This window comes from Gopherus evgoodei, chromosome 1, assembly GCF_007399415.2.
Source record: "Gopherus evgoodei ecotype Sinaloan lineage chromosome 1, rGopEvg1_v1.p, whole genome shotgun sequence".
In the NCBI taxonomy this organism is placed as follows: domain Eukaryota; kingdom Metazoa; phylum Chordata; order Testudines; family Testudinidae; genus Gopherus; species Gopherus evgoodei.
This window is the reverse complement of record NC_044322.1, coordinates 367,107,371-367,130,520: the sequence shown is the minus strand read 5'-3', so window position 1 is coordinate 367,130,520 and position 23,150 is coordinate 367,107,371. Positions and strand designations below refer to the sequence as shown.

The following is a 23,150-nucleotide window of genomic DNA, read 5'->3' as shown; positions in this document are numbered from 1 at the left end:
AATATCTATTGAGACAACCACATGCACCGGTGCCAGAAGTTTTGCCCTTAGCAGTACCCATACTGGGGGAGCACCGCTACGACCCCTGGAGCGGCGCCTCTACATTGCGCCATAAAGGGGGCTGCGCGCTCTCCCCACCCTCGGTTCCTTCTTGCAGGACAACTCTGACAGAGGGGAAGGAGGGCGGGGTGTGGAATAGACAGGAGCAACATCTCGAAGAACGCTAGTTACGGAACAGGTAACTGTCTTTTCTTCTTCGAGTGATTGCTCCTGTGTATTCCACAATAGGTGATTCCAAGCTATACCTGATGGAGGTGGGTACAAGTTATAAGTTCCCATGACGCAGTACTACCTTGTCAAACCCAACATCATTCCTAGTTTGGGAGATGATCGCATAATGCAAAGTAAACATGTGAACTGATGCCCTAGTGGCTGCCCTACAGACGTCCTTGATAGGGACATAAGCTACGCAGGCCACCGATGAGGCCTGAGCCCTCACTGAGTGCGCCCGGATGATCGGTGGCGGGGGAACCCCTGCCAGATCATAGCACGTGCGTATGCATGAGCTGATACAGCGGGAAAGACGCTGGGTGGAGATTGGTTGCCCCTTCACATGCTCGGCCGAGGCAACAAAAAGTTGCCAGGATTTCCGGAACGGCTTGGCCTGATCCAAATAAAAGGCCAGCACCCTACACACATTGAGCATGTGAAGGTGGCGCTCCTCCTTGGAGGAATAGGGCTTAGGACAGAGCACGGGAAGAAAGATGTTCTGTTCCATATGGAACACGGAGACCACCTTCGGGAGAAACAACGGATGAGGGCGAAACTGGACTTTATCCCTATGGAAGACTGTATATGGGGGTTCCGAGGTCAGGGCCCTGAATTCTGAGACACAATGGGCTGAAGTGATTGCTACAAGGAAGGCTACCTTCCATGAGAAGTGAGACCAGGAACACATACCCAAGGGCTCAAAGAGAGGCCCCGTGATGTGGGACACCACCAGGTTTAGGTCCCATTGCAGCACAGGGGGTCTAGCATACAGGAATGAACAGTCAAGGCCTCTCAGGAAGCAGAAGGTCATAGAATGGGAGAAGACAGAGTACCCTTGCACCAGCAGGTGGAAGGCCAATATAGCCACCAGGTGTACCCTGACAGAGGCGGGTGCCAATCCTTGGGTCCTAAGGGACAGGAGGTACTCAAGGATAAGCTGGAGTGGTGCGGATGACAGGGAGGCTGCAAACTCCCCCGCCTACCTGGAGAATCCGGACCACTTCGCCAAGTACGTCCGGTATGTGGACACCTTCCTCCTTTCCAGGAGGACCCACCTGACCTCCTCCGAACACTTCCCCTCCTCCTCGTCTAGCCACTGAGCAACCATGCTGTCAGGTGGAGCGTGGCCAGATTGGGATGGAGGAGGTAGCCTCTGTCCTGGGAGATGAGGTCTGGGCGGAGCAGCAGCCTCCTCGGAGGGGCTGCCAAGAGGTGCAGGAGTGTCCCATACCAGTGTTGGTGGGCCTACACTGGAGCTACAAGGATGATACGTGCTTTGTTTATACTTTTTGCAGGATTTTGCCGATTAAGGGAAACGTTGGGAAAGCATAGAAAAGCTGGACCAACCACTACAGGAGGAAGGCATCCGAGATCGTGCCCCTCCCCACTCCCCCTCCGGAGCAGAACCGGGGGCAATGCTGATTCTGGCAGGTTGCAAAGAGGTTGACCTAGTGAACTTCCCACTCAGAAGAGCCGGTGAGTAACCTCCGAATGGAGTGACTACTCATACTGGGGTGAGAAAACCCTGCTGAGGTGATCGGCTTGCATATTGCAGACACCTGGTAAGCGAAACGCACTCAGGGAGTTATTGTGGGCTATACAAAACTCCCATAGGCTCAGGGATTCCCAGCAGAGGGCCAAGGAATGAGTACCGCCTTGCCTGTTGTGGTGGTGTTGTCCATCAGGACTCTGACCACTTTGCTGAGAAGGTGCATGTTGAAGGCAACACATGCCAACCGTATCACCCTAAGCTCCTTGACATTTATGTGGAGGGACAAGTCTGCGGTTGACCGCATCCCCCGGGTTTGCATATTCCCTGTGTGAGCTCCCCCATCCAAGTCGACGCGTCGGACACCAGGTCTAAAGACGGGGTTGTCTCCCAAAAAGGAACCCTTTGCAGAATATTGCTCAGATAAGACCACCATTGTAGGTAGGCAAGTATCAGTGATGGTACCAGGAGAACTTTGTCTAGCCCTCCCGGGCCTGGGAGAACGGAGAGGCTAGTCAGAGATGGAGGCCTCATCCAAAGCCTAGCATGGCAGACCACATACATGCATGCTGCCATGTGCCCCAGGATCCGAAGGCACGCTCTCGCTGTTGTCACCGGGAAAGCCGTGACTGAGGCAATAAGATCTTTTAGGGCCTCGAACCTGCTCAGTGGGAGAGAGGCTGCGGCCCTTGAGCAGTCCAGCAGTGCCCCAATGAACTCTATGCGCTGCACTGGAACTAGCGTTGACTTGGTCTCGTTTACCACCAGGCCAAGATCGACACGTGGACAGGAGCAGCTCCACATGGGCCCTTACCTGGGAGAGTTGCCCTTGAGAAGGCAATCGTTCAGGTATGGAAAGATCTGTACTGCCTCCTGTCTGAGGTAGGCCACTACCACAGCCATGCACTTTGTGAAAACCCTGGGCACTGTGGATAGGCCAAATGGGAGGACCACAAAGTAGTAGTGGTCTAACCCCACTAGGAAGTGGAGGAAGCGCCTGTGCCCCTCAAAAATATGGATGTGAAAATATGAGTACTGAAGGTCCAGGACCACATACCAATCCCCCTGGTCCAGGGAGGGGATAATAGAGACCAGGGACACCATGCAGAACTTGGAGCAGATCAGAATACAGGTGAACTCAGGGCCCTGACCTCGGAACCCCCATATACGATCTTCCATTGGATAAAGTCCAGTTTCGCCCTCATCCGTCATTTCTCCCGAAGGTGGTCTCCGTGTTCCATATGGAACAGAACATCTTTCTTCCCATGCTCTGTCCTAAGCCCCATTCCTCCAAGGAGGAGCGCCACCTTCACATGCTCAATGTGTGTAGGATGCTGGCCTTTTATCTGGATCGGACCAAGCCGTTCCAGAAATCCTGGCAACTTTTTGTTGCCTCGGCCGAGCATGTGAAGGGGCAACCAATCTCCACCCAGTGTCTTTCCCGCTGTATCACCTCATGCATACGCACGTGCTATGATCTGGCAGGGGTTCCCCCACGACCGATCATCAGGGAGCACTCAATGAGGGCTCAGGCCTCATCAACAGCCTATGTAGCTCATGTCCCTATCCAGGACATCTGTAGGGCAGTCACTTGGGCCTTAGTTCACACATTTACTTCGCGATATGTGATCATCTCCCAAACTAGGGATGATACCAGGTTTGGCAGAGTGGTACTGCATCATGGGAACTCGTAACTCCTACCCACCTCCAACAGATATAGCTTGGAATCACCTACTGTGGAATACACAGGAGCAATCACTCGAACACCATCACTGGTGTTCTTCAAGATGTGTTGCTCCTGTCTATTCCACACCCCGCCCTCCTTCCCCTCTGTCAGAGTTGTCCTGCAAGAAGGAGCTGGGGGAGGAGGGGAGGGAGCGTGTAGCTCCCCTTATAGCACAATATAAAGGTGCCACTCCAGGGGTCACAGCGGTGCTCCCCCAGTATGGGTACTGCTAAGGGGAAAAACTTCTGGCACCGGTGCACGTGGCAAGCACACACACCTACTGTGGAATACACCTGAGCAATCACTCGAAAAATTGGAAGCCTCTGAGTCATGGTGTGAAGTACTCATGCCCCCAGACTCCCCATCATTTTAGAAGAATAAATCAGCTGTGCCCCACTTGTGCACTGCTTTCAACTGGGACCTGCTGACAATCTCCTCTACTTCGTGAATGAAAAGCAAAAGGTGACTTCCTCTGCATGACTGACTTTTGTTGGGCACTTATTCTTGGCTTCTCTCCATTTCTTGTCATAGTTTTCATGGTCGGTCTCTCTATTGGTTTGTGTCTTTTCCTTTTCCATCCAACACCTTATAGCCTCTTTCCTTGCACTCTTCTCTCTAGCCACGCTTTGCTCGAATTTCCTCCCCTGAGATTAGTCCGAGCAAGGGTAAACCACCCCTGGAGCCATTTACCAAAGGTTGTGGTGGATTTGCCATCACTAGCTGTTCTTAAAAACAAGGCTGTATGTTTTACTAAAAGCTCTGCTCTAAGAATTCTTGTGAGGAAGTGCTACAACTTGCATTATATAGGAGATCAGAGTGGTCCCTTCTAGCCTGGGAATCTTTGAAAGCACCCCAAGTCCCCCAGATATCAGAATGAAGGCCCTATTAGGCTGGGAGCTGTGTGTGTATGACCACCTTTGCCCCCACTCTTTCAAAAACTCCTGGAGGTGGGAAGAACACAGATTTGGGTTTCTGACCCATTCCATAGCAAAGGACAAGGACGCACAGACTAAATTCTCAGCCATCAGCAGAACAGAAACAAGAGCCTGAACTTATGATCTTGACTAGAACACATTTTATGCCCTGACCATTCAACTTCAGACCACACAACTTGCCTTCCTCTACCCTGAGCCCCAGACCCTCCTCACTGGAGCTAGCCCCCCCAGATATTTATGGCAGCTGTGCCACTTTTACATCTCAGATCCTTCTTCCGTGCTCCACAGGTCACTTTGCCCCTTTCTGCATGCTGGAAGAACCCTAAGAGACGCCGTTTAAGCATGCTGTCTATTGCAGCTCACTGAAAGCTGCTCAGCGAAGCACTGTCTGAAGGAAGCTATAAGCTAGAACATTACAAAGCTAAAGCAATGGCCTAAAAAGGGCAATGGGTGCATTCAAAGCGCTACTCCCATTTTAGAAGTGCCAGATAACCCACTTCTGAGTCGCTGTTCTCAAGCAGCTCCATGGGCAATGAACATCGATGCTCACTGCACTGACCCACACACGACAGTCCAAGGATGCTAATGAACTAAATGGGAGCTATGAGAACTCCTTTCTGTTGCCTGTCTCCAGTTGACTAAAGAAACAAGAGTTATAATGGCAATAAGGGCTGCAATAGGAAATCTGAGGGAATTCAATTAGCACCACGACCTGCCGCAGCCTGGAGCCCAAGCACATTCAGTGATGACAGTCTGCAGCTCCAGCAAAGCAAACCGCACTATAGGAACCCAGCACCCAACTCCAGTGGGTACCTGGAGGTCCAGTGAGAACCCGCACCTGAATTTCCCTAGTATTAGTGACAATGCTATAAATGGCAGCCTGAGGCCTGTAGGAAGATACCACAGAAGGACGGACAGCAATGTACAGCTAGGTGTCAGGCTCTCCCGGACTGAGGCCTGGTCTACACTACGCGTTTAAACCAATTTTAGCAGCACTAAACCAATTTAACGCCACACCTGTCCACACTACGAGGCCCTTTATATCGATATAAAGAGCTCTTTAAATCGGTTTCTGTATTCCTCCCCGATGAGGAGTAGCGCTAAAATCGGTATTACCATATCGGATTAGGGTTAGTGTGGCCGCAAATCAACGGTATTGGCCTCCAGGCGGTATCCTACAGTGCACCATTGTGACCGCTCTGGACAGCAATCCGAACTCGGATGCAGCGGCCAGGTAGACAGGAAAAGCCCCGCAAACTTTTAATTGCATTTCCTGTTTGCTCAGCGTGGAGCTCTGATCAGCATGGGTGGCAATGCAGTCCCAAATCCAAAAAGAGCTCCAGCATGGACAGGAGATACAGGCTCTGATCGCTGTATGTGGAGACGAATCTGTTCTATCAGAGCTCCGTTACAGAAGACGAAATGCTAAAGCCTTTGAAAAAAATCTCCAGGCTCCACAGTGCTGCGTGACAAGCATAAAGGAAAGCCAAAGAAACAAATGGATGCTCATGGAGGGAGGGAGGGGTACTGAGGACTCCAGCTATCCCACAGTCCACAGCAGTCTCCAAAAAGTATTTGCATTCTTGGCTGAGCTCCCAATGCCTATAGGTTCAAACATTGTCTGGCGTGGTTCAGGGTATAGCTCATCAATTTACTCCCTCCCCATGTGAAAAAAAGGGAAAAAATCGTTTCTTGACTTTTTTAAAGTCACCCTATGTGTACTGAATGCTGCTGGTAGACGCAATGCTGCAGCAGTAAAGAGCAGTATCCGCTCCTCTTCCCTCCCTGGTGGCAGACGGTACAATATGCTTGATAGCTGCTGAGTACTCCTGGCTGGCCTCAGGTGAGGCCAGCCCAGGGGAAGGGGGGGCACGCCTGGGTAAAAACAGGAATGATTCCTGGTCATTCCCAGTAGATGGTACAGAACAGCTGGTAACCGTCATCATAGAAACTGGGGGCTGAGCTTCAATCAGCCCCCTCCCTTTCATGTGTAAAGAAAAGATTCTGTACTGCCTGGACTATCATAGCAGCAGGATGCTGAGCTCCTCTCCCCCACACTGCTTAATGTCCTGCCTGGACTATCAAAGCAGCTGGCGGCTCCCTCCCCCTCATTTTATCTCACTAACAAGTCACTGTTTCTTACTCCTGCATTCTTTATAACTTCATGACACAAATGGGGGGGGACACTCCCACAGTAGCCCAGGGAGGTTGGGGAGGAGGGAAGCAACGGGTGGGGTTGTTGCAGGGGTACCCCCCATGAATGGCATGCAGCTCATCATTTCTGCGGGATCTGACATGGAGCGGCTGTGCTCTCTGGTTCTCTGATACACTTGCCCCAAATTCTAGGCAGGACTAACTATTTTTAGATACCATCAAGGAGGAATTGACTCGGGGAGTCATTCCCAGTTTTGCCTTTGCGTTCCCGGCCAACCTCAGCCAGGGGCACCCATGATAGCAGCAGACGGTACAGAATGACTGATAACCGTCTCTGCTATCATGCAAAAGCAAATGAATGCTGCTGTGTAGCGCTGCAATATCGCCTCTGTCAGCGGCATCCAGTACACATACGGTGACAGTAAAAAAAAGCTGAACGGGCTTCATGGTTGCCATGCTGTTGCGTCTGCCAGACCAATCCAGGGAAAGAGGGCACGAAATGATTGTCTGCCGTTGCTTTCCCAGAGGAAGGAATGACTGACGACATTTACCCAGAACCACCCACGACAATGATTTTTGCCTCATCAGGCACTGGGCTCTCAACCCAGAATTCCAAGGGGCGGGGGAGACTGCAGGAACTATGGGATAGCTACAGAATAGCTACCCACAGTGCAATGCTCCAGAAATCGACACTAGCCTGGGACCATGGACGCACACCACCGAATTAATGTGCTTAGTGTGGCTGCATGCACTTGACTTTATACAATCTGTTTTACAAAACCGGTTTATGTAAAATCAGAATAATCCCGTAGTGTAGACATACCCTGAGAAGCAGCTCCAGACTGAGGGGAAGCACATCACTTCACCTACCTGCATGGCACACTTTGCCCTGTGGGTGTCTGGCCACCCCCTAGCCACTACTCACCTTTCCCAAGGTACACCATGCCATACTCCCGGCCTTGTGGGGTCTTGTACTCCACAGTGAAGCACACCTCCTTCCCAATGAGCTTCTTTCGCAGGAACTCACGAGCTGGAAATCCCCAGGGCTGGGGGGGGGGGAACAGAAAACAGTCACTGGAGGTCAAAGTGGGCACCAGACCCTAAGGGTTCCCCTTCCACTGCTGGACAGTGCATAGAGATCTCATAGGCAGGCAGTGTTGCCTAGTAAACAGATCACTGGATTGGGACTCAGGAGATATGGATCTTAGTCTCACCTTCAACACTGGCTTACTGGGTAAACCTGGGCAAGTTACTCAGTTTCCTCATCTGTAAAATGGGGTCAATGATACTGACCCACTTCACACGGGGACCTGCTGATGAAAAGAGCTACGTAGGAGCCAAGTGTTCTCTTGGCTAGGCAGCATTTCACTGCTCCTGCTGGAGACCCCAGTGAGGCCACCTGCAGTTCGGTGGTTTGCAAGCAAAAGATACCAGGAGGCATCTGTGGGAAAGTAGGTCTGTCCAGCACTGACAGGTCAGGAGCAGCCCCAGTTAGAAGACAACATTTACTCATGAAAGCTCATGCTCCAAAATGTCTGTTAGTCTATAAGGAATCAAGACTTTTTGCAACATTTAAACTATTGTTGTCCTCTTGATCTGCTCCAAATTAGTCAGGGTCACAACCACTCCCCAGGCAACAATGAATACTGTCCAGATTGTTTTCCCTGCTGAGACTAAGACCATGCCTAGAGCCTCCAGCTGGCGACAGCTCCTCCCTATTCTCTCAACTCGCATAAATGCAGCCAGAGGAAATGATGGATTGAAGACCCTCACAGTAAGAATACAGCTGTGGAATCGCCTGCCCAAGGCACAGGGGGAAGCCTCAACACAAGACAATTAAAGTTGGACCAAACAGCGCCAAACATGCTAAGGAGCAATCTTTCCCTGGCCTGGGGATGGGGGTCCAGATGAGCTAAGGGTTATTTCCTGTCTAATGTTCTATGGTAGTTTGTATGCCCACACTGCCTCATCAAGGGGATCTGAGCTCTACTCTCCCCGCCCCAGTCCTATGCCCCAGCCACACAAAGGCTGCAAGGGCAGAAACTCAGCATTACAACGTGATTGCAGGGTCAGGCAAGCAGAGAAAACAGACTGGGGACAACATTGTTCTAGCCATCGACAATTAGCTGAACTGACAGGTGTGATTTTATAAAGCAGGAGACATGTAAACAGTTAAGCAAAATGTTCAGGAGACCATCTCCTCAGGGAGAGTCTCATTGCAAGGAGACCTGCAGTTTACGGGAGTTCTATACTGCATCTAACACAGGGAGGGAGGCTGGCCCAGCTTTGGCTTAGTTCTAACTCCACCACCTCTATCCAAAAGAGGACATGAGGCAAGTTTATTACCACTCAGTGAGCAATCAGCACATGCCACAGCCATTAATGCAGCATTTCTCAAATGTGACCACTGTGGCTGCATGCAGCCACAGCCCCCTGGACTTTTTTTTTTTTGAGGGGGGAGGCCACAAAGAAGTAGCCCTTTCCTGTTGCTCCTGGATACACTGCCTTGGTGTTGATTGCTGGGGCCACCAGCAGTGGCTGGGCACTGCTCCCCCTGTGGAGACACCTGGAGCACAATGCTGGAGGACCAGGTAGCCAGTGAGTTTTCCACCTTCTCAGGAGCGATGAGGTTCATGCTTTAGGTTTCAGCCCTGGGGTGGCAAGACAGCAGGGCGGCAGGCTCTGGCCACACTGCTTCGGACTCCAGCCCTCCACTGCCTCCCCCAACCCACCCGCATTGCCCCTGGCCCCCACTGCCTCTCCAGTCCCCCACATCTGGGGCTTAATTTGTCCCCAGACTTGTTGACAGGGCTGAGTAAGTCTGCTGTGAATAAGGATACCAGTATATTTATTAATGTAACTTGTCACAACAGACTTACTAGCTAGCAACAAATAAATTACAATGATTTAACTGTGTCTATGGGCATATTTATTTGTTTTTCCTGAAGTTAATTAAGTATTTTAGGAAAAAGTGTGAGAGCAGCCACTAGCAAGAGTTGGTGGCCACACTGAGGCCACCAAAAAATTGTGCACTAAGAATCCCTGCATTAATAGAAGCAACCAGCTACTCATCCAAGAAACTGATTGGTCACATGACCCCAAAAGCAAGTCCCTGAACCTTTGTTCTGTTCCCTGCAAATCAACACAAAGTGCTTAGATCCAGACCTTACACATGCTGATATCCAACTGTTGCAAATACTCAGCATTTCAGAGCAGAAGGGACCATCATGATCCTCCAGTCTGATCTTCTGCACAGAGCAGAGAATCCACACAGGGATTCCTCTACTCTAAGGTATGCCTCCCCTACCAGGGAAGAACACAGTCTGGGCCCTTTTCTGGCCCGATATGTTATTTCAACAGGATGTGACCAGAACTCTATCTTCCGAGAACAACTCACATATCAGGACCAGAAAGACGAGAAGTCAGAAATGAGATGTCTCTTCAAACTGGTTTAGGATAGCCCTTCATTCATTATATACATTGGCTTGCAGTGCCTACTTAAGACACCTTCAGGGCAACATTTACTTAACCACTAAGATGTTCTGGGCTAATTTTTCAGTATTATCCCCAGCCTCACCTCCCCATTTGCTTTGAAATGGGACATGAGGACACTCTGCCAAATATTGTTCCCCAAGATGGTGCATTATCGCAGGGAAAAACAAAGTCCTCAATTTTAGAGCTGGGCAGGAAACAGTTTTCTTTTCCCATGAATTTGAAAAGAAATTCCCATCCCCAAATCAGGACATGTCAAAATCTAGACTCTTTGCAAGCCAAACATCCAAAAGAAATTCTGATCAAGTCAATTGTAATGTTTCATTTTGATTAAAGCTTAATTTTGAAACTTCTGAAGTTTTTCAAAATTTTCCTGTGCATTGAAATTGACCCTTTCCTGCACAGGGTTTTGGTTTTGAATGAATCAGTGTTTTCCAACAATGTCCAAACACTTAAAAATTCCCAAACAGTTCTATTTATTCTTCAAACAAACAAGCAGTAACAGGTGAAGCAACTTGCACAGGTTAACAGTTGATCAGCATCTGAACTGCACATAGAACCCAGCAACTATACTGAAAACACTGCACCTCACTCTGGACTGAAAAGCTCTAATTTCACCCTAGCTTTCACCCGCTATCAATGTGCCAGCTGCAATCACAGCCACTGACACCCAGCCTCAGACAGGAACACCATGCTCTGGAGGATGCGTGGGGAGTTCCTTTCCCTCACTCTTCCACCAGTGGAAGATAAGAGCTGTGCCAAGTTCAGCACTGACACCAATGTCCTGCAATTAATATGCAGGCCTGAAAGTGAGTGTTACACTGCTCACATAGAGTACCCTGCTAATTCATCTGCAGTGAGATCCTCCAGTCGATATCCACTATCTAAACTCCTTAGGATACAGTAGCCTAGTGTTCTCTATCAGTATCAGTTCGGACACTGGAGGGAACCCAGAGCTGAGAAACTGTATCCAGAATACTACAGAAAATCTTGAGTTACAGGACCCTCAATCTCAGGAGAGAATGTAATGGAACATATAGCCCTGGATAACACAACCATGACCCGGCCGCGTCTCTATGCTCCCTCACTCAGCACTAAAAAATGCCCTGCACTCAAACATGGCCAGTTTGAGTGTCTGCAGCCAGAACAAGGGGGAAGGGCTGCATTAATACCTGCCCTTTGGAGGAGGAAGCAATAGGCCTGGTTTTGAGGAACTTTTAAATCCTCTGTATTTAGCCCTCGAGCAAAGCAGCGAGTCAAAGGTAGCTCAGAGTCTGCTGGGTTGAGTTAGCATGCTGCAGCTTGTGTCATGCTTAAGACTGAAGCAGAAGACTACGGTAGATACGTCTTAGCCTTGCAGCTGAAATTTGCTTCTCTCAGCATAGGTCTACGTAAGGTCTATAGACATTTTGTGCTGGTGATCCTGGGGGGCAAAAGAAGGTAGCTGGAGTCCTATTTATTCCCCAATGGTGCGCTGCAGAGCCAGCACCTATTCCCCATACCCAACCAAGGCTGCATGTTAGCGTTGAAGATTTACCTGGGGCAGTGGAGGGGAAGCTCACTGCTACACTACATGGTTACTCAAATACAGAATCTGTTCATTTTAAACCAGTGAATTTAGACAGAGAGCAACACCTGCCTGCCTAGCTAAAGAGGGATCTGAGTTGTGAGTAAAACCTTCTGGGCTGGGCGACTGTGAATTAGTCTTTTCACACGCCCTCTCAGAGAATTCTCATTTCCCTTCCCCTGTCTCCAGTGTGACCCATTTGACTGCAAGGCTAAGCAGGGCTGGGCCTGGTCACTAGTTGGATAGATAGCACAGAGGCTGAAGGAAGCAGCCCTGTGGTTTCTATAGGTGGCACTTTCCGCTCCCTCTGAGCAGGCACTCAAGCCAGCTAGCAACACAGCACCAGATGAGGACAATTAACTGTGCTCTTCTGTTTCAGCTAGAGAAATGTAAAAGCAAAACAAGGCTGCAAGTAAGAACCTGTCCAGGACTCTGTGCCTGATCCCCAACTCATAGCGCCCCGTACCACCATACTGGGGCATTAGGCCAGCACATAAGGGAGAGCACCAGAGCACTGGGGCTTTAGGGTCAGACTCCAGCCCACTGTGCAGCACAGCACCCCCTAGTGCCACATCTTGGCACTGGGTCTGCACTGACCCCCCCCAAGCAAGGAGCACCACCTTATGGATCAAGTTATGCTAGTCCAAGACGGAGGACTTGCTATACTGAGCAGTGCAAAAAAATCACTGCTGGCTTGAGGTTTACTTTTGGGAGATCTGCCAGGGCTAGGCAGTATTTGGGTGGCAACCACATTAGGTTATCTCCCTAAATGAAGCTCCTGGCCACAGTACTAGGTGCTCTGAGCATAAGGAGTTAAATGCAGTCCAGCCTTATGCACCAGCCCCTTGGCCAGCAAGGAGACACTTACCTCATCAGGGGTATCCTTGGCATCTGGCTGTCCTGCAGCAGCCCGGCGGGCAAGGTTTCCAGCACGGATATTGCTGAGGTTGATCTGCCTCTCAGGAGGGGGCCCCCCACGGGGCTGCCCTCGGACAATGATGGCACAGCCCGAGAGGACCTGCAGGGAGACGGAGAACATTAGCACTCCAAGAGCAAAGTTAAACCTTTGGAGAAGTGTGAATACTCTATTCCACTCCATCCCTGTCTCTGCGCCTTGGGCCTTGTGCTAACAGTGACCTGTGCTCCCAACACTGACTGCCCAAGGGATCCCACTTACAGATCTGGAGTTGCATTTCCGCTGTAATGGGCCCTTGATTGTCAAATTCACCCCCCTCAGTTCCTGTATCTAGGCTGTATTCCTGGCACCCATCATTATGTTCAAGCATCATTCTCCACGTTTCCTAACAACACCTTCAAAATTTCCCCATGTGCATAGGGGTGTTTTCAGAATAGCCACTGCTGGCCCCAACTTCCATTCCCTCCCACACCCTTTCCTGACTGCACCCCCTCAAAGCTCGCCAACTGCGGCAGATCGAGTTCTGTCAACGCCAAACTCTTCAGACCCATCCTCACTGAGTGAGACAGACACTGGAGTTCATCCACATGCGGAATTCTGATAGAACTTCGCACTTCTGCTGCAACACTGGATTTTCAAGTCCACAAAAATGGACAATGTACCTGAGCCCCAAGGGACAGCAGTTTGATCTTACTCTGCTGAACAGCACCCTGGGACCCTGGGCTACAGGGCTCCATGTATATCCTAGCACTAGGCCTCCGCAGTACAATCAGCTACGCCCACTTCCAGCCACTGTGCAGATAGTAGGAAGTGTGTCTGCTGCACAAGAGGGTGCCAGCCCCATCTGGAGAGATGTCAGTAGGCAGGAGAAGTGAGCAAAGCATGGCACGTAGCTGGCCCCGCTATGACAGAAAGGAGTGGGCCAGGGCCTAGCTGCCAGACCCAGAACACTGCCAGCGAGCAGAGATGCCGTGAGGTTTAGCCAGAAATTGTATGACCAGCTTCACTGGAGCCACCAGGTCAGCCAGCTGCAGATGGATCAGATTGAGGAATAAGAGCACGAATGCCAGCTTGAAGTGGAGGTAGCAAGCTGCTCTCCAAGCATCTACAGCAGTGAGCAAGCAGACATGCAGAGCAGCAAGGCTGGCGGGTTCAAACTGCCAGGATGTGACATTAACAGGACTTCCTGCCCATTCCCCAGCAAGGCACTGCATAAGACGTAGCAGTGAGCACCCCAGCACCCAAGGCTTGTCTGCCACTGGAGCTTTCTGCGGGCCAGAGAAACGAGCTCAAGTGGAGCTCAGCAGAGCTCAGTCCCTGGGCCTCCAGCTATCAAGTTACTCACATGTGGCACCTGCAAGCCTTGCCTACAGCCAGGGCGGGTGGCCAGCAAGCTGTGCAGTGGCACCACTGCTGACCCCAGTGCAAACTAGGGCAAGGCAGGGTCTGCACTTCACATTGCGGTCCCTTTATGCCTGTAATCCCCAGAGCAATGCACCCAGCTCCCTTCTCTTCACACCCCACTTCCAGCAGCCCTTCATGCCCTCTTACTAAGCAGCTCACGCCATGCCTTACTCAAGGTTAGGTTTCATCAGGTGTCTGGTTTCTCGTTAAAAGTCTGGTCAGCAGCGCAGCGGGGCTAAGGCAAGTTCCCTGCCTGGTGTGGCTCCAGGGAGCTCCTGGAAGCAGAGACTTGTCTCCCCTCCAGCTCCTATGCGTAAGGGCAGCCGGGGACATGCTGCCCCACTGCAAGCACTGGCTCGGCAGCTCCCATTGGCTGGAAGCCACAGCCAGTGGGAGCTGTGAGGGTGGCACATGCAGATGGGGCAGCACACAGAGCCGCCTGGCTACGCCGCCGCATAGGAGTCAGAAGGAGTACAGGGCAGTGCTTCGAGGAACTCCTTGAGTAAGTGCTGCCCAGATCCTGCACCACTGCCCCAGCCCTGATCCCACTCCCATCCACCAAATCCCTCAACCCCAGCCCTGAGAACCCTCCTAACACCCCAAACTCACCCCCAAAGCCTGAACCCCCAGTCGGAATCTCACCCCCCCACCCCTCTGCCCCAACTCCCAGCCCTGATCCCCTTCCTGCACTCTGAACCCGTCAGCCCCAGCCCAGAGCCCCCTCTTTCACCACAAATTCCTCATCCCCAGCTGCACCCAAAAGTCTTCACCCCCAGCTGGAGCCCTCACCACAACCCTCTTCCCCAGCCGAAGCCCTCATTTCTCGCCCCACCCCAGAATCCACAATCCCAGCCCAGGGCCTGTACCCCCTCCTGCACCCCAACCTCCTGCCTCAGCCCGGAGCCCCCTCCCATACTCCGAACCCCTCAGCTCCACCCGCAGCCTGGAGTCCCCTCCTGCACCCCAAGCCCCTTATCCCTGGCCCCTTCCCGGAACTCACCACCCAGCCGGATCCCTCACCCCCTCCTGCACCCCAGCCCCCTGAGCCAGCCCTGTGAAAATGAGTGAGTGCGTGCGGACAGAGCGAGCGACAGAGAGGGAGGGAGAGGATGGAGTGAGTGGGTCAGGACAGGGGTATTCAGTTTTGTAGCAGTAGGAAGTTGGCAACCCTATCCAAGATCTGTTCCTGTTGGTGATCTATTTCATCTGAAACAGTTGGCTCTCCAAGGAAGGGAAGAGGCTTATTCCAATGCACTGAGTAAGTCCACACCACCAGGAGCTGCCCCTGAACACATTGGCAAGGAGGGGCACTGCTAATGGGAGAATCCTCCCACTAACGGCCAAGGACCTGGAGCATCAGCACTGAGCCCTTGTGGACAATCCCACAGAGAATCCATGCTGCGCTTGGCACAGCAAGGTCTAACAGTCTCAGTTGGCTAGTTCTCCTCAAGCCCACATCCTCAAGAAACAACCCCCAGCACGTGTGCTAGAGCACTCATTCGCCGCAGCCAGATAAGTCCTCCTAGCTAGAGAAGAGAGGTTGTAATGAGTGATGTCCAGGCTCTTCCCCTGGAGATTGGCTGAGACATCTGTCTCCCTTGGCAGTTACACACAGGAGAAGCAGCGCAGCCTTGTGGGGCTGAGGAAAGCTGAGCTCCGTCTCCAGTTCTGCCACTGCCCTGCTGGGTGAGTTACTTCACCTCTCCCTGCCTTTGCTCCCCACACCCCTGTTATTTTGTGGCGATAGTCCCTGCTCCTAAGAGTACAATTACTAAATATTTGCACAGGGCTGAGCACAACAGGCCCCGATCTCAGCTGGGGCCTCTATCCTATCTTAGATCAGTTCTTTTACCACACATCACCACAGTATCTGAGCACCATCCACTTGTGCATTAAACATGACTCACATTTGCCACGTGTTTGTTCTTGGTGCCGCCGTAATCCAAATACTACAGGCTTCGCTGCAAGCCAATTGCAAGAGCAGTGCCATCACCACGTGTGGGGCCAACAAGCAGGATGGATGTAGCAAAACAAACATTTAAACAGCCCAAAGCTTCCCAAGCAGATGAGGGGCAACACAGAGGGAGGGCACTGGCAGCCACACTGACATTGAACACCAATCTTTCACCAGGAATATTCAGATCACGCACAGCTGGTGAGGAGAGAAAACCCCGCACTTCAAAAGAGTTTTGCTCACTGAGCAGGGCCTGCTGGGAAGGACTGCTGACCACCTCATTAGACTTGGGGCCTGGATTCCCTAGATGTTGGGTTTGTGGGGAGGCAGCATGATTAGCCCCAAGGGGAGAGAGCATCCCTGAGAAGTAACCCTGAGCACACCCCAAAGAGCCCAGGTCAAGCCATCCTGGCTGAAGGATGACCAAGAAGCAAAGCTTGTGTGATACCAGAGATCCCTGAATATCTGGTATGAAGAACCACCCGTTCGTCTTGCCTGCCCCATGATGCAGTGCTACCTGGAGGACTGGATTTCCATGCAATAGCCAGGCTGGAAAGGCATTTCCAGACTTCAAAGGGAGCTGCATCTAGTCCTGCTTGGACCCAGGGAGAAGGCTCACCAAGGAATGACCCACAAATTCTGATTGATACATGCAATCTGCTGCTTAATCTACAGTTTAATTTTCAGTACAGAAAAAATCCCAGGAGAAACCTGCCAATAGAGAAAGCAGGAGGAGCTGAGAGATAAGCATGCTCAGCAACAGGCAATTAACTAGCATCCTGCTCCTCAAGCAGGGACAGGATTGGTGCAGCATCTAGACTAGAGCACTGCCAGAGGAGCCACTCCATGTAGCCTTTAGCTTTGACTGAGGTTCTCCTTGCTTCTACAGCTGAGAGTAGAGACCAGCTAGGCCAGGGGAGTATGGAAGGATCATTTCACCCAAGCAGCTAACCCAGGAATAGAGCATCCACAGCCTATCCTACTGAGTGGCCTCGATACCCCTCCAGTCACCCGGCAGGTTTGTGAGAATATGGCAGAAGCCCAGTGCCCTGTAGCCTCCTAAGGCACCCCATCAGCACAGGTGGCTCTGCAAGCCACAGCGCGATGGAAAAGCACTAGCAAAGCAAACCGAATGGGCACATGGAGGAGGATGCAAGTACCGTGCATGAAAAGCTTCAGTACCAGCAGGACATTTTGCTGGTGCCAGGTGTACCCCTCTGCTAACTGGATCCAGGACCGTAGAGTGCTGGAAATGTTACTGTAATTTGTCTGCCCAGAGACAGTGCCTTCTCAGCTGGCTGTGCACTTGGGACAGCTGTCATCATTTTGGCTGCGTGGGATCCTCCAGCACCAACACAAACTTGACCTTCAGACCCAAGATTGCTGGCCTCAGTTATCTCCCTCCTCAGAACAACTGGTCACCTGCCTGTGCTGTACTTTCTGCTCCGCTGACTCCTATACCCTCAACAAGCACAGCCCCCATCCAGCTGCAATCACAAGGGGTGCAACAGAGCCAAGGAGGGGGACCTGCACATCAGGCCACAGGCAACCTTTTTGGATACCATGGAACCTGGCTTGAAAAATTCATTCCTTCTCCTACCAAATGGGATGCCTAAGCCATCAGTTTCTGCAGGAACTAAGATTTCATTCTGAAAGATACATTTTAGCCCATATGTTTGTGATCCAATGCAATGCTGCCTTCTTTAGTCTGCATGCACCTCTAGTGCCTCTGTCACTGCTCCCTGCTCTGGTCAGATTCACTGCCACTTTCTAGAATCCTGTGGAACTCTGTACAACACACATTAGCACAACATCAGGGGAGAACTAAATGCAGAAGAATCAGGAGTGTCACCTCCTGGTAAATGCTTACAGATGGGCAAGGGGTTGACACTACGGTTGCTGCAGACTCCATGACTCTGAACTGCATGGTACGGCTGTAATTTCTCAACTATCATGTGGCATTAATGTCCTGTGCTGGATAAAATACATGGGAATCTCAAGCTGAATAAGTTCTTAAGACATGTTCTTTAAACCACTAATCAGTTACTGGAACCAGTTATGAATGGCGAATAGAGGGATCAAAGGAAGCAGCCTGGTCTCACTGATTCTCAGGAGCACTCTGATCTGCTGATGTACGTACAAGCAGTCTGGGAGCCAACTGCCCACAAGATGTACTGAACATTAGGAAGGCAAAACTGCCAGCACCCCTATAGAGGGAAAGAGGAGTGACCTCACCTCCCAAGAGCCCAGAGAGGACAATGAGGCCAAGAATGGTGTGCAGGAATACAACTACCTAGCCAGGTGAGGTGATGGCACAGCCTTGCCTGTTAAGTCAGCTCTCTGGCTAGTAGATGGAGAATATTTCAAGCCTATAGTTCAGAGAAAATTCCTTTGCCATCCAGGCACCCATAAACCAGATCTACTGAGCTCTACAAGAGACTGTCCTGTTCTCACAGCATGCCACAGCACTGAGGAGGACAGCTGCCATGTTCGGCTGAATTACAGCCCAAATATTCCATTCACAGAACATCCAGTGTCCTGAACCAATGTAAGAAGTGGATGCTTTTCACCTTGTTTTCAGACTGCTCTTTGCCTTTCCCCAATTGCCTTGAATCCAAATGCAAAAAGCAAACTCCAGGCCAGTCTCCTGGCTAATGGGAGACTACAGTCACCAGGCAGGCTGCCAAGAGAGCAGAGATCTAATCTAACAGGTGAGCTCTCCCCTCCCTCCAGGCAAGCTGGATGTACACTGGACTACAGAGCCACGCTTTCGCATGGGATTGCACCGAGTCTGTAAGGAGGAGGGCTGTTTGGCAGCAAACAGAGCTGATTGAGCCTAGCCAGGGAGTGGAGACGTTCTCTGGAGGAGAATGCATGCTCTCCAATGCTGGAGCACAGACAGGCAGCATGAACCCTTCAATACCATAGTTAGGGTCCATGGTAGGAGTGCGTCTAAGGTGCCGAGAATGCAGTTGCTTGCATCGGTCAGCACATACTCCTCTGGGCTGCGTCAGACCAGCAGAAAGGAGGCGGCGGCTATGGTGGGGCGGGATACTCCTGCCTCAAAGAGGGACATATTCCCCTCCCCCTGAGCATCACTCACCACAGCCAGAGCATTCATCCATCAAGTCCTGTGTCCCCACCCTCACACAGCAGCCTTCCTCTAAAGCAGCAGACGTGGGAAACCTCCACACCCCCTCTAGTTATGCTCATGGCCAGGACCCTGCTGTCACCAGCAAGGTCATCAGGACATAACCTGAAAGGGCTGCCATCCAAAAACAGGCATTTCCAGAGGCAACTTCAGTTTCTCCTCCCTAGAGTTCTCCAAGCGCTTATCCATCCACCGCCCTGTTCTGACATAATCAAGGATGGGTGCCATCCTCTAGCCACAAATGACGATTCCCCTCCTCTCCCCCCTCAGCAGTGGACATGATCTCTGCAGCAAGTGCAGCCTTGGCAGGCGAGGCGCCCAGCTGGAGTCCCCAACTCAGTCCCCAGCATGCATGGTCCCATATTACACAAACACTACCCAACACCCAGATGCATGCTTAACCCCACCCCCCATCACTGCCAGGCTGGTGAGAGGAGCCATTTGGCCTCAGCTCTAGTAGCAGGGTGGAAAGCTGTCCCCACTCATAACTCCAGATGGGAGCTGGAGTAACAGCAACACAGCTGCAGATGCAATGCCACCCCCTACAAAAGGCTCCTACAAGATTCTGTTGGGATTCAAGAGCTCATTCCAGAATACGCCTAGAGCGTGTCTCCACCTGGATTATAAAAACCACCCCCTTTCCCGCACAGGAAAGGGGAGGGTAAGCCACACTGCAGTTATAAATAAGGAAGAACCCAGTCTCCTATGGGCAGTGTTCCCTCTAATTTCCCCCAAGCATATGTGGAATGAATTTTGTTATGTGCACCAATACGGAGTTGTCACACAACAAACTTCATGTGGTGGGCGTGGGGCTGAGGGGTTTGCAGTGTGGGAGGGGGCTCAGGACTGGGGCAGAGGGTTGGGGTCCAGGGGTGGTGAGGGCTCCAGCTGGGGGGGTGCAGCTCTGGGGTAGGGCCAGGGATGAGGGGTTTGGGGTGCAGGGTGCCAGGGGTTATGGCAGGTAGAGAAGACTCCCACAGCAGCACCTGGGCTGGGGAGAGGCAACTCTCCACCGGCAGGTCCAGGCTGGGGCCAGTGGAGAGAGGCACCTCACCCCACCGCAGCAGACCCATGCTGGGGGAGAGGCATCTCTGCCCACGGCAGCTCTGAGCCCCTGCACAGGGCTTAATAGGCAGCTGCGCAGCTTAGAAGGAATTTAGCCTACAGGTGTTTAGCTCCAAATACACACTTGCCATGCGCCCCCACCCCACTCCTGCAGTGATTTGAAAGCAATGCACTAGTAAGGCTAGGGCTCTGCTACACTGACCTGACTGTCAGGAGACGGGGGAGGAGTTTGCCCTGCAGCACAGACAGGGCCAGAGGTGTTTCAAGTGTGCTGCAGAACTGCGCTGGTTCCTCACTCAAGCCTAAGGGTATGTCTACATCTACAATTTTGCAGCGCTGGTTGTTACAGCTGTATTAGTACAGCTGTATAGGGCCAGCGCTGCAGAGTGGCCACACTTACAGCAACCAGCGCTGCAAGTGGTGTTAGATGTGGCCACACTGCAGCGCTGTTGGGCGGCTTCAAGGGGGGTTCGGGGAACGCGAGAGCAAACCGCAGCGAAGCTGGTCTACTTCCCCGGTTTGCTCTCGCGTTCCCCGAAACCCCCTGCAAACCGCAGGGAAGGAGACTTGCTTGCTCGGGGATTCGGGGAACGCGAGAGCAAACCGCAGGGAAGGAGACCTGCTTGATTACCAGACGCTTCCTCAGGTATGCTGGGATACCTGCTTATTCCACGGAGGTCAAGAAAAGCGCTGGTAAGTGACTACACTTGATTACCAGCGCTGGATTCTCTACACCCGAGACAAAACGGGAGTACGGCCAGCGCTGCAAACAGGGAGTTGCAGCGCTGGTGGTGCCCTGCAGATGTGTACACCTCCTAAGTTGCAGCGCTGTAACCCCCTCACCAGCGCTGCAACTTTGTGATGTAGACAAGCCCTGAGGCTGCAACAGCTCAGAACTAATGGCAGAACACTGCATCTCATACACTTCAAGATGAAGCCCTCGGCTGCAGCCAGATCCCCCTCCGTATAGTGGTAGTTTCTACAAGGGAGCTAGGACAGTAATTGCTTTCCATGTGCTGTAATCTGGATGCTCTCCACTCAGTGGTGCTCGTGGGAGAGTTAAAACCAAGGTCCTGAGCACTTGGCGTTGACGGACTGTCGAAGCTGATAGTTGTTAGACATTTTCAGATTAATAAGCCACTCAGAACAGGAATGTGCTGGGGGATCCGCCAGTGAAAGAGGGAGAGAGGAAAAAGAATGGCCCACAAGGCCAATGGAAAAGAGACCCTCCCTCTCACACACATTGCTGGGAAACGTTGCCAGCTCCATAAATTACAGTAACAAGAACAATCTGACCAACGTGCACAGCAAACAAAAGGCTTCCCATGGTTCTGATCTAGTTAGTCTCAACCCAATTCTCCCCAAGACTGTGACCCACCCATTTATCACACTACTGTCTCTGCACAGTAAAGTATCAGAGGGGTAGTCATGTTAGTCTGGATCTGTAAAAAGCAACAAAGTCCTGTGGCACCTGAAAGAGTAACAGATGTATTTGAGCTTAAGCTTTTGTGGGTGAATGCCCACTTCGTCAGCTGGACAACAAAGTTTGGCCACCTGCCAGCCCAGTCAGGGATTAGCTGGGATTCCGGAGGTCACACATTTCCCATTTTCTAAAGGTTATTAGCTAGCTACCATGGTGATAGATGCTATTAAAAGCCATAATGCCCCGAGTCATGTTTCAAGCTGAACAATCACTTCCTGCTTCCATAAAATTCCCACTGTGGCTTAAGCTGGAGACAACATTCCTTACTTCCTAACCTAAAGAGAGGTGAAAGGTTGCTGTGCTCTGTTAAACAGCTCGTGTTCCACCCCAGACATGGTTGCAATGATCCTTTGCTAAAGGCTTTTGGGATCTAGGAGAAAAAGTGACGCAATGTAACTGATTTACTGGGTGTCACGGAGTGTGGGGGAGTCCGGCCCTGCACCCCTCTTCCTGGAACCCACAGTGACTCTCGGCCAGCCAGTAAAACAGAAGGTTTATTGGACAACAGGAACACCGGTTACAGCAGAGCTTGCAGGCACCGTCAGGACCCCTCCACCGAGTCCTTCTGGGCTTTCAGGGTGCTTGGATCCTAGCTAGGATACCCTGAATTCCGCCCACACAGCCCCAAGCCCAAACTCAAACTGCTTCCCTCCTGCCACTCCCTTCCTTTGTTCCCCTTCCCAGGCAAAGGTGTTGACCTTTCCCCTCCCTTACCTAGCTCAGGTTACAGGCCCTGGCATCGTCCATCCCCTAAAGTCCTCCCCTGCTCTCCCACTCCCCACACAGACAGTCCCTACTGCATCACATCTCTCCCCCCTTCGAGACTGAACTGAGCGGGGTCACTCTGCCCAGTGACCTGGGGAAGTTCAGGGTCCCCTCTCCGGGACAACGCATCCGCTTCAGGTTGGCACTTCCCTTCACATGGACCACGTCCATGTCATAGTCCTGCAGGAGCAGGCTCCACCTCAGGAGCTTGGCGTTGGCTCCTTTCATCTGGTGCAGCCAGGTCGGGGGAGAGTGGTCGGTGTACACGGTGAAGTGTCGCCCAAAGAGATATGGCTCTAGCTTCTTAAGGGCCCACACCATGGCCAGGCATTCCTTCTCGATGGCTGCGTAGCTTTGTTCCCGGGGTAGCAGCTTCTTACTCAGGTACACGATGGGGTGTCTCTCCCACTTTTCATCCTCCTGCATTAACACTGCCCCCAGTCCCGTGTCTGAGGCATCAGTGAACACCATAAAGGGTTTGTCAAAATCTGGGTTTGCCAGAACTGGGCCACTAACCAGAGCCTCCTTCAGCACCCGGAAAGCCTCCTGGCACTGCTCAGTCCAGATCACCTTGTCTGGCTTCCCCTTTTTGCACAGTTCAGTGATGGGGCCGGCTATGGCACTAAAGTGGAGCACGAACCTTCGATAGTACCCCGCCATCCCAATAAAGGCCTGGACCTGCTTTTTGGTTTGGGGAGCAGGCCAGTCTCTGATCACCTCCACCTTGGCTGGTTCCGGCTTCAGGCAGCCGCTCCCCACCCGATGGCCCAGGTAAGATA

General features: G+C 51.8%; 1 protein-coding gene across 1 annotated transcript in view; it reads right to left on the bottom strand.

Moving 5' to 3' along the window:
- SND1 (staphylococcal nuclease and tudor domain containing 1) overlaps positions 1 to 23,150 on the bottom strand; it is a 545,960-nt gene that overhangs the window by 501,455 nt on the left and 21,355 nt on the right. Inside the window, exons 2-3 of the mRNA XM_030538672.1 lie at positions 12,502 to 12,651; positions 7,500 to 7,620 (exon numbers count right to left, since the gene is read on the bottom strand). Of these exons, the coding sequence (XP_030394532.1) occupies positions 7,500 to 7,620; positions 12,502 to 12,651 (271 nt within the window). The remainder of the gene's footprint in view (positions 1 to 7,499; positions 7,621 to 12,501; positions 12,652 to 23,150) is intronic.